At 45.2% G+C, this 14826-nt stretch overlaps 1 protein-coding gene across 10 annotated transcripts in view; it reads left to right on the top strand.

Annotated features, from left to right (window-relative positions):
• Positions 1–14826, top strand: part of ECT2L (epithelial cell transforming 2 like) — a 135867-nt gene that overhangs the window by 113639 nt on the left and 7402 nt on the right. For 8 of the 10 annotated variants that reach the window (XM_070073505.1, XM_070073501.1, XM_070073507.1 and 5 more), the window contains 5 exons: positions 3469–3616; positions 5120–5193; positions 5321–5477; positions 6166–6231; positions 6981–7069. In XM_070073505.1, coding sequence (XP_069929606.1) covers positions 3469–3616; positions 5120–5193; positions 5321–5477; positions 6166–6231; positions 6981–7069 — 534 coding nt within the window. Of the gene's footprint in view, positions 1–3468; positions 3617–5119; positions 5194–5320; positions 5478–5548; positions 5655–6165; positions 6232–6980; positions 7070–14826 lie in introns of those variants that run through there. The other 2 variants (XM_070073503.1, XM_070073509.1) reach the window with 2 other exon arrangements.

Raw genomic sequence — 14826 nt, 5'->3', positions numbered from 1 at the left:
ATGCACTGAGTGCGTGCTCCTCTAACCCAAACTCCCAAGGTACATAGAGCTAGTTCACCGGGCCCCAACCCTGCCAAGTGATGGGGGAGAGGCAGGTCTCTGGCAGTGTAAGGCTCAGGGGGGCTGAAAAGGGGGTCGCCTTAGATCCACGGGGAACTGGACCAGGAAGGGGTATTGAGCCATGGTGCTTAGCGCTGAAGCGAAGGGAGCACTTTCCTCTAAGAGCCGCCTTCAACTCTTTGCTGCCTGGGAATGTGACACTCTAGGGGCTGCCCTACTGAGGCCAGTGTCAGGGTCTGACTCAAGGAATGAGGGTGAAGATGCGGCTTCCACCCCAGCCAGCCCACTCCCTCTCCTGGTACTTCCTCTCTTCCTGACAAACCTACTCTGCTCTGTGTTTAAAAGTAAAAAGGAGGGGGGTTCTGGGATCTAGTAAGTTAAGCTCCTGCCCGCAGTACTGGCATCCCATATGGATGCGGGTTCATGTCCTGGATGCTCTTCTATGGCCTGGGAAAGCAGTAGAAGATGGCCCAAGTCCTTGGGCCCCTGTACCCACGTGGGAGACCCAGAAGAAGTTCCTGGTTTCGGATTGGTCCAGCTCTGGCCATTGTGGCCATTTGGGGAGTGAACCAGCAAATGGAAGACTTCTCTCTCTGTCTCTCCTTCTCTGTAACTCTGCCTCTCAAATAAATCTATAAACATACTTAAAAAAAAAAAAGCCAACATGAAACTTGATTAAAAACTTTGCTGGAGGAGTGGGCCCTTGGTCTAGTGGTTAAGATGACAAAGGGATACAAATTGGGAAGGAGGAAGTCAAGCTATCCCTAATTGCAGATGGCATGATAGGGGACCCAAAAGACTCCACTAAGAGACTATGGGAACTCATAGAGTTTGGTAAAATAGGAGGATATAAAATCACACAAAAGTCAGTAGCCTTTGTATACACAGACGATACCATGGCTGAGAAAGAACTTCTAAGATCAATCTCATTCACAATAGCTACCAAAAAATAATGAAATAACTTGGAATAAATTTCACCAAGGACATCAAAGATCTCTATGATAAGAATTACAAAACATTGAAGAAAGAAATAGAAGACACAAAAATGGGAAAATCTTCCGTGTTAATGGATTGGAGGAATGAATGTCATCAAATATCTATACTACCAAAAGCAATTTACAGTTTCAATGTGATCCCAATCAAAATGTCAAGGACATTCTTCTCAGATACAGAAAAAATGGTGCTGAAATTCATATGGAAACACAGGAGATCCTGACTAGCTAAAGCAATCTTATACAACAAAAACAAGGCTGGAGGCATCACAATGCCCAACTGCAAGACATACTACAAGGTAATTATAATCAAAACAGCCTGGCACTGGCACAAAAACAGATGGACAGACCAATGAAATAGAATAAAAATGCCAGAAATCAATCCATGCATCTACAACCAACCAATATTTGACAAAGGAGCTAAACTCAATCTCTGGAGCAAGGATATTCTTTTCAAAAAATGGTGCTGGGCCGGCACTGTGGCATAGTGGGTAAAACTGCCACCTGTACTGCTGGCATCCCATGTGGGTGCCGGTTTGAGTCCCAGCTGATTCGTTTCCAATCCAGCTCTCTGCTATTGCCTGGAAAAGCAGTAGAAGATGGTCCAAGTCCTTGAGCCCCTGCACCTGCATGGGAGATCCCGAAGAAGCTTCTGGCTCGGATCAGCGCAGCTCTGACTATTTTGACCATCTGCAGAGTGAACCAGTGGATGGGAGACCTCTCCCTCTGCCTCTCTGTAATTCTGCCTTTCAAATAAATAAATGTTTTTTAAAAAAAGTCTATAAAAAAATGGTGCTGGAAAACTTTATTTCCACATGCAGAAGTATGAAGCAAGATCCCTACCTTACACCTTACCCAAAAATCCACTCAAAATGGATTGAAGAACTAAATCTATGACACAATACCATTAAATTATTACAGAACATTGGGGAAACCCTGCAATACATTAGCATAGACAAAGAGTTCTTGGAAAAGACCCCAGGGGCATAGCCAAAATTGACAAATGGGATTATACCAAATTTAGAAGCCTCTACACTGCAAATGAAACACTTAAAGTGAAGAAGGAATCAGCAGAATGAAAGAAATTATTTGCAAACTATATAACTGATGAAGGATTAATAACCAGAATATTTAAAGAGATCAAGAAACTCCATGACAACAAAACAAAGAACTAAGTGAAGAAATGGGCAAAGGACTTAAACAGGCATTTTTCAAAAGAGGAAATCCAAATGGCCAACAGACACATGGGATAAATACAATGAAATCCTGTTTGCAACAAAATGGATAAAACTGGAAAACATTATACTTAGTGAAATAAGCCAGTCCCCAAAGGACAAAAACTATATTGTCTCCCTGATCTGTGATAACTAATGGAGCACCTAAAAGGTAATCTATAGAAGTGAAATTGACACTTTGAGATGCAATGACTTTGAACAACCCTGGTCTTGACTGTTGAAGAACAGTTTTTCCCCCATACTATTTGTTGAACTCTTTACTTACTATAGAGCTGATGGTATGTGTATAAAGCTAATTGAAAATGGGCCTTAGTAGAAAGTGAGAATGGGAACAGGAGAGGGGGGAGGAAAAAGGGTGGGGAGTGTGGGTGAGTATGACGGGAAAAATCACTGTGTTCCTAGATGCAATGTTTGTATTCCTTAAATAAAAGGTTTCTGAGAAGAAAAATGTTATCTGAAAATGTAATAACATACGTCTCAAAACAAACACCCACGTTTCCACACGGAGGTGACTGGGGTCAGTGCTAGTGTTTGGCTCCTGACTTGGATTCCTGCTGATGGGGTCCTAGGAGACAGCAGCGACGGCTAGGTCATTGAGCTCCTGCCAGTCACATGGGAGACCTGGCTAGGTTCCTGGCTCCTGGCTTTGTGGGCATTTGGGGAGGAAACCAGAGGATAGTAGCTCTCTCTGTCTCTGTGTCAACTAAACTAAAAATAACAGAATTTTGCTGTAAAGGTCCAGACTGAGAAAGGCTGCATTAACGACAATGGATTCAGGGCTGGCGCTGTGGCGCAGTGGGTTAATGCCCTGGCCTGAAGCGCCGGCATCCCATATGGGCACTGGTTCGAGTCCCGGCTGCTCCACTTCCGATTCAGCTCTCTGCTGTGGCCTGGGAAAGGAGCGGAGGATGGCCCAAGTCCTTGGGCCCCTGTACCTGTGTGGGAGACCTGGAAGAAGCTCCTGGCTTCGGATCAGTGCAGCTCCGGCCATTGCGGCCAGTTGGGGAACGAACCAGCGGATGGAAGACCTTTCTCTCTGTCTCTCTGCCTCTTCTTTCTCTGTAACTCTGATTTTCAAATAAATAAATAAATCTTAAAAAAAAAAAAGACAATGGATTCATGGTTTAAATTTAATAGCTTATCACAGGCTAATGAAATCCTGGTGTTTTTTCTTACTGCAGGCAGTTTCTAGATGATCTAAGAGACAGACTGCAGGACTGGGGCCCTGCTCACTGTGTGGGGGAAATATTCCTGAAGTTTGGAAGTCAGTTGAACACATATACTAATTTCTTCAACAATTACCCTGTCATTCTGAAAACCATCGAGAAGGTAAGTGACCGACTTGGTGTCCTGTCATTTTGCTGGATCTTCTGAGCTTGCAGGGAAGTCTTGGGTGCAGTCCAAAGGGCTGGGGTTCATAGAACAGGCTGTTCCTCTGCTCTTAGCTTCCAGGCTTCCTCGCATATCCTGTGCGTTCTCCAGAACAGGGCGCTGACTCGGGGCGCGGCACAGTGCACCGCAGTGCCAGGAGCCGGCTGTTGAGCAGAGCTGCTCCTCACGGCACAGGGCAGACTGCCACCTGCTCCCGATACCCTGGGGCTCAGTGGCAGGAGTGTTCAGCCACTCAGCGTGGGCTGTGAGCTCTGGTTCCCGCTCTGCCCCTGCTGTCTAGTGTGACCTTGACCAGGTCAGCTCTCTGGACTGCTCCATTTCACAAAAGCTGCTGCATGAATTAGGCGATTTTACAGAACGGACTCTGAGAGCAAGAACTGGGGCAAAGTGCTACATGGAACACGAAAAAAATTCCTGCCAAAATGTGTATAGCTATGGTCAATAATGGTACCTGTCGTACCAGCAACAGTGTGTGTGTGTAAGTATTCAATACATGGTAGCTGTTAGTAGTACTGAAATCAGTGAATATTTGACTTTTAGAAGTGAGCACTCCTGACAGGCTTTAGGCGTGAGCCTACTGCACTGATGGGGTGGGAAGAATACATTTAAATTGATTTTTAAAATATTATTTATTTCTTTGAAAGGCAGAATGCTGGAGAGAGATGGAGGGAGTGGGGGGAGGGATCTTCCATCCTCTGATTCACTCCCCAAATGGCTGCAATGCCCAGAGCTGGGCCAGGCTGAAGCCAGGAGCCAGGAACTCCATATGGGTCTCCCACGTGGGTGGCTGGGACCCCATCATCTCCTGTCTTCCTGGTAAATTACAAGGGAGCCAAATCAGAAGTGGATTAGACAGGACTAGAACCAGCACTCCAATGCAGGATGCCGGCGTCACAAGTGGCAGCTTAACCACTGTGCCACGGTGCCAGCCCCTTAAACAGATACCAAGTATAGTGCAGCAGCTTTATAATTTTACTACCGAAAACATGACCAACAGCAGTGTTAAAGGGAAATGCATTAATAGTTAAGTTCTTACTATATCGAAATAACATTTATTATGTGACGGGGATTTCTGATAGGATTTGTTTCCTTATTGCAAGAGTTATGGTTAATATCCATTTCACAGATGAGAAAGTTGAGGCACAGAGAAGTTAAGTAATGTGAGAAGGTCATGTACTCATTCTGTTCTCATGTAGGCCTACCTGGCTGCAAAGCCCATTCTAATTGTGCGGATTAAGTTCAATGACTAGGGAAGTCTGCATGTTAGCATGACTAACCCGCTGTGGTTACTCTGTTAGGAAGACACCGGTAGCCTGAATAGTTCTTCGATTAGATGCAGAAGAGGCCCCTGGGCCTGCAGGGTTCTGTGGGTGCTGCCTGCTCAGCGCTTGCAGCTGGCTCGCACAACCGCGCTGTGCCCGTGTCGCCCCCACCCTTCAGTGCAGAGAAGTGACGCCAGCCTTCCGCGCGTTCCTGAGGAGGCACGATAAGACTGTGGCCACCCAGATGCTGAGGTGAGTACAGCTGTCCCTCCTCCCACCAGGGCCGGGCCATTCCTTGACAGAGAGAGAGAGAGAGAGAGAGAAAGTGAGCGAGCGAGCCAGCTAGTGAGCCAGCTTCCCTGTCGCACGCCTCCTGCAGCCTGCCGGAGCTGCTGCTGCACCCGGCCCAGAGATTTGAAGAATATCTCCACCTGCTCTACGCGCTGCGACTTCACACTCCTGCGGAACACGTGGACCGTGTGCACCTGACCGCCGCCATCGACCAACTCAGAAAATACCAGGGTTACATAGATCAGGTGGGTTGTGCTACCAAGCTGTGCCCTTGCCAAACGGCACAGCGCTGAGGGGGAAGGTGCTCTCGCTCTAGGTCCCGAGGTGCCTCATCTGCTTGTGATGGTCTTGACTTCAAACAAAGCTGTGCCTTTAAGGCTCAATCCAAAGTGATACTGAATGCTGAGGGTGTCTGTTCTAAGCCAAGCTACATGAGACAGCACATTTTCAGGTAACTGTGCAAATACAGTGAGATCTTTATTAATATGATAGTTTGGAGAATTTGGTACTTAGATTGATTTTTCCCCCAAGTAACTGAAAGAGAAAACCAAAACATTAAAACCCTTTGTTTCCGAAAGTACGTTTTTAAATACATTAATTCACCTTTCTCCCTTCGTGAGCACAGCAACCATAATTATCCTCTGAAAGAATTTGGCATCGTGGAGCAGCGTGCTGTCATTCTGAAACTAGCAGCATTGTGGGACGCGTGCTCCATGTGGGCTGCTCACAGCATGCCCTGAAGTTGCTTGCTTGGATACACTCTTGTCATTTGCCTGTGTTGTAAAACATCAAGTGCAGACAGTTGAGGGTTTTTATTGTAGTATAGGAAGATACCAAGCCCTGCATCAAGTGCCATAAAAGATTTTAACAGATTTCTTTTATGAATGGAAAATCTCGTAACTTCAGTTTGCCTAAAATCACTTTGCTTTCTAGATGAAACGCAGCGTTCACCTGGAAGGCCAGCTGTCCGATATACAGAGAGCCATTTGGGGGTTCCCCGTACGTATCCTGTGTACTTGCTTCGTCTTGGGCTTAGGAACACCAGCCCTCACATGGGGGCTGCTGGTATCCCAAGCAGGGGCGGAACCCACTGCACTAGGCCCTTCCTTTCCTCGATACCTCCCTTCATTGCCTCCACCCTCAACTTTGTCTTCGGCGCTAGAAATGCATTTACCAATAAAATGATAATTTCATAAGTTTAACAAAGCTGACAGCTTCCAATGTTTCCACTGCTAATTCTGTGATCTTTCTAAAAAGGAAGTCTGTTTCATAAACAGAAACATATTGGCTTTTTTAAAAAGATTTATTTATGTATTTGAAAGAGTTACACAGAGAGAGGAGAGGCAGAGAGAGAGGTCTTCCATCCGATGGTTCACTCCCCAGATGGCGCAATGGCTGGAGCTGCACTGATCCAAAGCCAGGAGCCTCTTCCGAGTCTCCCACGTGGGTGCAGGGGCCCAAGGACCCGGGCCATTTTCTACTGCTTTCCCAGGCCATAGCAGAGATAGGTGGATAGGAAGTAGAGCAGCAGGGAATAGAACCGGTGCCCATATGGGATACCGGTGCTTCAGGCCAGGGTGTTAACCCACTGTGCCACAGCGCCAGCCCCCATATTTGCTTTTTCATAATAGAACTGAGTTCTAGCCAACTCTTGTATTTTCTGGTCTATAAATGATTCTGCAGAATTCAGATTTTCTTACTGAAAAAATTTGTCTATGCTTCTAATTTTGTTTTTGATTTTTTTCTAGACTATATCAGAAGCAAACAGGTATCTGATCAGGGTCCAAGATGTAGCCCAACTTCACCGCTATGATGAGGAAATAAGTTTCTCCTTAAGGTAAACAATGGTTAAATTTCCTAAGGCTATAAAATACCAAAAAGCAGGTCAGTTTACAATTTAAAAAAAAGGAGAGGAAGCAAGAAAAAGAAGAACAGAAGAAAGAGCGAGCCTGCCCCACTGTACATGGAGAATCTGGTTAAACTGAAGAGTTACACAGACACCTGTGAGACAAGGGAACTTGGCATCTTGTTGGCAGTCTAGGCAGGTGCTTGTTAGACATTGTCTGTGCCAGGATCACCAACTGCACAGAAGTAGGAACTCAGCAAGTGGGTCCCTTCCGGCTTAGACAAGAGCCAAGTGTTGTGGGATTTCACAGTGATGTGCTGGGTTGTAAGACAAAGAGGACCAGTTTATTATAATGACTTCACCATGTCCAGTGTGCACTGTGCTCAAAGCAGAGTAAGAACTGGCCCAGTGATCTCTGTAGAACTTTGCTGTATAGCACAAAAGCAGCTCATAAATAATATACAACAGTACACTCTTGATCAACACAATGCAGAAATGAACACGTGTGGCTGTGTTCCAGTAAATTGTATTTACAAAGGCAGGTGCTAGGCAAACTACATTTTCTGTGTTAATGACAAAGATAATGACTCAACAAACAGTAGCCAAATGAAAAGGAATTAAGCCCTTTAATTTGTCCAGCTCCAATAAACGTAATGAAAATAAATGTGTTACTCCAGTGAAGGTTACAGCAAATGTTTCCCAAAGACACAAGGCAGCAGACTCAGTGGAAGAAATTGGTGCCTTCACCTATGTCTCCACCTAGACTTAACCTATCAGTTTTGTTTATATTTATTTATTTGAAAGGCAGGGTGACACAAGGGGTGGGGAGGAAAGAGTATCTTCCATCCACTAGTTCACTTCCCAAGTAGCCACAAAGGATGGAGCTGGGCCAGCCCAAAGCCAGGAGCCAGAAACTCCATCTTGGTCTCTCCTATGTGAGTGGCAGGGGCCCAAGCACTTGGACCATCTTTTGCTGCTTTCGTAGGCACTTTAGGAGGGAGCTGGATCAGGAGCTGAGTGGCTACAACTTGGACCTGTGCTCTGATATGGGATTCTGGTGTCTGCTGTTACAGGAAGGGGCTTACCCCACTGAACCACAGCTCTTGCCCCCAGAGTGAATTTTAAATGAAAGCAAAATCACACAGCTGTGCCAGTTTTCTCATTATCACAGCACTATTTTCTTTCTTTAAAAGATTTACTGTGGCTGATGCTTTGGTGCAGCAGGTAAAGCCTCTGTCTGTAGTGCTGGCATCCCATGTGGGTGCTGGTCCAAGTCCTGGCTGCTCCACTTCTGATCCAGCTCTCTGCTATGGCCTGGGAAAGCAGTAGAGGATGGCCCAAGTGCTTGGGCCTCTGCACCTGTGTGGGAAGCCCGGAAGAAGCTCCTGGTTCCTGGCTTCAGATTGGTGCAGCTCAGGCCATTGCAGCCATCTTGGCAGGGTGGGAGCAGATGGAAGTCCTTTCTTTCTCTCTCTGCCTCTCTATAACTTGGGGCCATTGCTATGGCCTGCAGCACCCGCATCTCATATGGATAGCAGTCTGAGTCCTGACTGCTCTGCTTCTGATCCAGCTCCCTGCTAATGTGCCTGGGAAAACAGCAAAAGATGGCCCTACTGCTTGGGCACCTGCACCCATGTGGGAGATCTGAATGAAGCTCCTAGCTTTCCCTGGACCTTGTGGCCATTTGGGGAGTGAACCAGCAGATAAAAAATTGATTTTTCTCTTTCAAATAAATATATATTTTAAAAAAAGGAATATGTCAAAGTAAAATAATCTAATAACCCAAACCTGGAAGAATCCCTAGCATGTGTTCTACCAGAGCAGTGTGTTCTAGTTCCTTCCATTGTTGCCTTTTTCTATTGCTGAGAACCAAAAACAACAAAACAGTGCTGTAGGTACCAACCTCGTGCACCCCTTGGCATCCCATGTTGTAGGGCCTACTCAGGTCCCGGCTACTCTGCTTCTGATCCAGCACCCTGGGAGGCAGAAGATGATGGCTCAAGTACTTGAGTTCCTGCCATCCACTTGGGAGACCCGGATGGGGTTCCTGGCTTCTGGCTGTGCTGTCACCCAGCCCTAGCTGTTGCAGACATTTGGGGAGTGAACAGCAGATGGAAGGTGTCTCTGTGTGTGTGCCTGCCTGCCTTTCAAATAAGTAAATTTCTTTTTTTCTTAAGATTTATTTACTCACTTGAAAGAGTTACAGAGGAGAGGTGGGGTGGCGGTGGGGGGAAAGCAAGAGAGACTTTTATCCACTGGGTGCAGGGGCCCAAGCACTTGGGCCATCCCCTGCTGCTTTCCCAGGTGCATCAGCAGGGAGCTGGATGGGAAGTGGGGCAACTGGGACTTGAATTGTTGCCCATATGGGATGCCGGCATCGCAGGTGGTGACTTAACCTGTTATGCCACGACACCAGCCCTGACATATTCCTTCTTACCCACTATTTCTTCCTTTATGTAAGTCTAAGTTTCTGTATAATTTTACTCTTCTCTGCAGAATTTCTTCCAGCATTTCCTGCAACAAAGTCTACTAGCAATGAATCCCTTCAGTTTTTGATTGAGAAATAATTTTTAAGGTTTTTAAAAATTTATTTGAAAGAGTGAGAGATGGGGAAGTAAGGGGGCAGGAAGAGAGAGAATATTGAGATCTTTCATCTACTGGTTCTCTCTCCAAATGCCCACAAGAGCCAGGGCTGGGCCAGGCCAAGGCCAGGAGCCCAGCACTTGATCTGGGTTTGTCAGGTGGGTTGCAGGAACCTACCTGCTGCCTCTCAGGGTGCGCCTGAGCAGAAAGCTCAACTAGACAGCAGAGCTGGGACTCAAACCCGGGTGCTCCTGCAGGACGTGGGTGTCCCAAGACATGGTTTAACCCCCATGCCAAATGCCCACCACTTCTGTGAGCTTCCACCCAGGTGCAGATGTCTGTGGTGTCGCTCAGCGTTCCCAGAGCTTCCTGGAACTGTGGTTTTGCTGTCAGTAACTTTGGGACTCTTCCCTTCACTGTTGCTCCAAACACATCTTCTCCTTTCTCCCTCTTCTTGTGCTGTTCTCTCTACGCATGCTGTTTCCCCATTGCTTATGCATTCGGGCTCTTTGTTCCTCTGGTTTTTGGTTTGGGAAGTTTCTCTTCACATCTGACAAATCTTCAGGCTTACCGATTCTTTGCTTGGTCTCATCCAGTCTCCTGATAAGCCCACCATCCCATCATCTCATGTATCACGTCTGTAATTTCTTTCTACCATTTTCTTTTATTTCTCAATTTGTTTATTTCTCAACATGTCTTGCATGTTGTCCACTTTATTAATATCTTCCTGGACTTCTAATTCCATACCTGTACTACATTCGAGTCTGATTTGATGTGTTTTGTCTCTTCCGTCTGTTTTTTTTTTTTTTTTTTTTTTTTTGCCTCTCAGTGCACTTTGAAAATTTTTGTTGAAAGCAAGAAATGGTCTTGCTTTCAGGTAAAAGGAGCTAATTGATATAAGCTTTTAGTATGAGATTTTGTTTGTCTAGGAGTTAGGCTAGTATTTATTGTTGTAGAATTCTGTCAGATGCTACAATTTTCTCTGGTATTCTTATTTTTTCTCTCCTACTCTGGGTTTCCTGAGAGACTCCTTCTTAAATAGGGTGTGAGCTTTGCAGTTCTTTTAGCTACAATCCTGTTATTTTAGGAGTCCAACTGATGTGGTAATAAGACGTGAGAAGCATTCTACCGTTTTATGCCTTGTTTTCATTCTTTCTAAATTTATCTGAGAGGCAGACATAGAACCCTCCTCTGCTGGCTCACTCTCCAGATGCCCCCAGCAGCCTTGACCGGGTTAGGCTACAGCCAAAATGAAGCCCAGGTCTCCCGTGTGAGTGGTAGGAATCAGATTACTTGAGCCAGCACCACTGCTTGCCAAGTCTACCTTAGCAGGGAGGCAGAAGTCTGGAGCCAGAGCTCTCGGGTACTCTGATGTGGGACCTGGGTGTCTTAACCAACATCTTAATTGCTGGGCTAACTACTCACCTGATGGATCTACCTGGCCAGATGTGGACCGCAGGCATCTTAACCACTAGGCTCACATTTGCCCTGATTTTCATTCTTCTAATGAGCTGTTGCTCCTGGACTGGGACCTTTGTGATGATCAGATTATCAGTTGTTTTTTGTTTTTACCTCTAAGGAAGTGGGAGGGGAGTGGAATGTTAGGTATCCCCTGCCCCAGTTGGTTAGGTTGTGGTAAAAACCCAGGTTGGTCTGCTTCTAGCAGAAGTGTCCCTTGCAGACTGGCCTTCGGTTAGGAGAACTGAACACATTTCTCAATCGTTAGTTTCTCTTCCTTGTGGGAACAAACGAGGGTATTTTCCCAGCTCTTCAGTGAGCACCAGGTGGGCTCCTGGAGGGGTGGCTTAGGGGCTGCTTAGTGTTTTATTTATATATATATATATATATATATATGAATTTTATATTATTTTATATAATGAACATAAATTTCCAAAGTACAGCTTATGGATTACAATAGCTTCTCCCCCACCCATAACTTCCCTCCCACCCACAACACTCCCCTCTCCCATTCCCTCTCCCCTTCCCTTCACATCAAGATTAATTTTCAATTATCTTTATATACAGAAGATCAATTTAGCATATATTAAGTAAAGATTTCAACAGTTTGCACCCACACAGAAACACAAAGTGTAAAATACTATTTGAGTACTAGTTATAGCATTAATTAAACACCTAAGAGTAATTGTGTATTAATTACAGAGTTCAACCAATAGTTGTTTTTTTTTTTTTTTTTTTTGACAGGCAGAGTGGACAGTGAGAGAGAGAGAGACAGAGAGAAAGGTCTTCCTTTGCCATTGGTTCACCCTCCAATGGCCGCCGCGGCCGGCATGCGGAGGCCGGCGCACCGCGCTGATCTGATGGCAGGAGCCAGGTGCTTCTCCTGGTCTCCCATGGGGTGCAGGGCCCAAGCACTTGGGCCATCCTCCACTGCACTCCCTGGCCACAACAGAGAGCTGGCCTGGAAGAGGGGCAACCGGGACAGAATCCGGCACCCCAACTGGGATTAGAACCCAGTGTGCCGGCGCTGCAAGGCGGAGGATTAGCCTAGTGAGCTGCGGCACCGGCTCAACCAATAGTTTTAAGTAGAACATAAAAAATACTAAAAGGGTAAAGTATTAAGTTCTTTTTTTTTCTTTTTCTTTTTCTTTTTTTGTTTGTTATATAGTTATTTTTTTTTATTTAATGTGAATTTACAAAGTGCAACTTTTGTATTGTTGTGGCTCCCCCCCCAACTTCCCTCCCTCCCGTGGCCCTTCCCTCTCCCTCTCCCATCCCGCCCTTCATCGAGTTTCATTTTCAATTACCTTCATATACTGAAGATCAACTTAGTATATACTAAGCAAGGATTTCAACAGGCTGCACTCACACAACCGCACAAGATATAGGGTATTGTTCGACTAGTAGTGTTGTTTTTAAGTTTCATAGTAGAACACATTAAGGACAGAGATCCTACGTGGGGAGCATGTACCTAGTGACTCAGTTGTTGATTTAGCAATTGGCACTCTTATTTATGACATCAGCAATCACCCGAGACTCTTGCTATGAGCTGTCTAGGCTATGGAAGCCCCTTGAGTTCACTGACTCTGAACTTGTTTAGTCAAGGCCGTATCACAGTGGAGGTTCCTTCCTCCCTTCAGAGAAAGGCGCCTCTCTCCTTGATGGCCTGTTCCTTCTCCTGGGGTGTTGTTCACCAGGATCTTTCATTTAGATTGTTTTTTTGCCACCGTGTCATGGCTTTCCATGCCTGTGAGACTCTCATGGACCTTTTAGTCAGATCCGAATGTCCCAAGGGTTGATTCTGAGGCAGGAGGGCTGCCATTCTATGAGTCTGCTGTGTGTCCTGTTTCCCCCACAGGATCATTCTCTCCCTTTTAATTCTATCCTTCATTATTTGCTTACACTGGTCTTATTTGTGAAATCTCATCAACACATACCCTATCTTTTTGATCGGTTGTGTATTTATACTTATCACTTTACCAAGTGCGCTGGCATTGGTACCTGCCTTCTTGGTAAGATTGAGTTGAAATCCCCTGGCACATTTCTAGTTCCAACATTGGAGGTAAGTCCGAGTGAGCATGTGCCAACCTATATATCTCCTCCCTCTCTTATTCCCACTCCTATGTTTAACAGAGATCATTTTTCTGTTAATTTTAAACACCTAAGAATGATTGTGCATTGATTACAGAGTTCAACCAGTGGTCTTATGTAGAACAAACAGAGCAACAACAACAACAACAACAACAATACTAAAAGGAATAAAATAGTAAGTTGTTCCTCAACAGTCTAGACAAGGGCTGATCATGTCATTGTCTCTCATAGTGTCCATTTCACTTCAATGGGTATCATTTTAGATGCTCGTTTAGTTGCCATCCATCAGGGAGAACATATGATATTTGTCCCTTTTGGACTGGCTTATTTCACTCAGCATGATGTCTTCCAGCTTCCTCCATTTTGTTGTAAATGCCCGATTTCATTGTTTTTTACTGCTGTATAGTGTTCCATAGAGTACATATCCCATAGTTTCTTTATCCAGTCATCCGTTGATGGACATTTAGGTTGATTCCATGTCTTAGCTATTGTGAACTGAGCTGCAACAAATATTGAGGTGCAAATGGCTCTTTTTTTTCTCCCCTTTAATTCCATTTGGGTAAATTCCAAAGAGTGGGATGGCTGGGTCCTGTGGTAGTGCTACATTCAGGTTTCTGAGGACTCTCCAAACTGTCTTCCATAGTGGCTTTACCAGTTTGCATTCCCACCAACAGTGGATTAGTATCCCTTTTTCCCTACATCCTCGCCAGCATCTGTTGTTGGTTGATTTCTGTATGTAAGCCAATCTAACCGGAGTGAGGTGGAATCTCATTGTGGTTTTGATCTGCATTTCCCTGATGGCTAGGGATCCTGAGCATTTTTTCATGTGTCTGTTGGCCATTTGGATTTCCTCTTTTGAAAAATGTCTATTAAGGTCCCTAGGGGCCGCTTAGTTTTTAACTGCTGAAATTAGTCCACACTCAATCTCCAGCAAGCCCAATTTTTATTCTTTTCTTCTTCCCACTCCTTGCTTGCTCCAGCGGGTGGTTTTCTTGTTTCAGATAAACGGTGATTCTGTCTACCTGAGGTCACAGAAATAATATGATTTCATCTCTATCCCACAGTAATTTTTTTTTTTATTTAAAGTGCAAACACCTGCTTGTTCTCTGTGTGTCATGGCTCTTGTTTGCTGTCTGTTTAGTAATTGCGGGTATGGTGGTGAGTTTATTGTAACAGAAGGTTCCATTCATCTTTCCACCTGCTGGTCCATCAGCTGCAAACAGCACTATCCTGGCAAGTGAGACCTGGTTCTGAATTGCAGACCAGCACTTACCAGTTCTGTGACCTTAGGCACCTTCAGTCAGATTCCCTGGATTCCAGTAACTCGCCCCCCCCCCCCCCCAACAACCAGCCTCACCAAATGACTGTAGGGAAGTTACCAAACAGGAGAAGTTAAATCCCTAAAGCCTTCTATTAATGTGAGTCAGTTCTGTATATGTAAATATAAGCAGAGTATGTTTTCTCTAAGAATTCCTGATGGAAATCATGAGAATGGCATTGCTTGGGTTTCAGGAGACTTTGGGCCTTTCTGTCTCTTGGGCTAGTTAACACAGTAGTTTAATAATAATAATTAAACATGTCTAGAATGTAGTTAAGAATTTACGCCAAGGAGCTAT

This window comes from Oryctolagus cuniculus, chromosome 5 (assembly GCF_964237555.1).
Source record: "Oryctolagus cuniculus chromosome 5, mOryCun1.1, whole genome shotgun sequence".
NCBI classification, from domain to species: domain Eukaryota; kingdom Metazoa; phylum Chordata; class Mammalia; order Lagomorpha; family Leporidae; genus Oryctolagus; species Oryctolagus cuniculus.
This window is presented reverse-complemented; position numbering and strand designations above follow the sequence as displayed.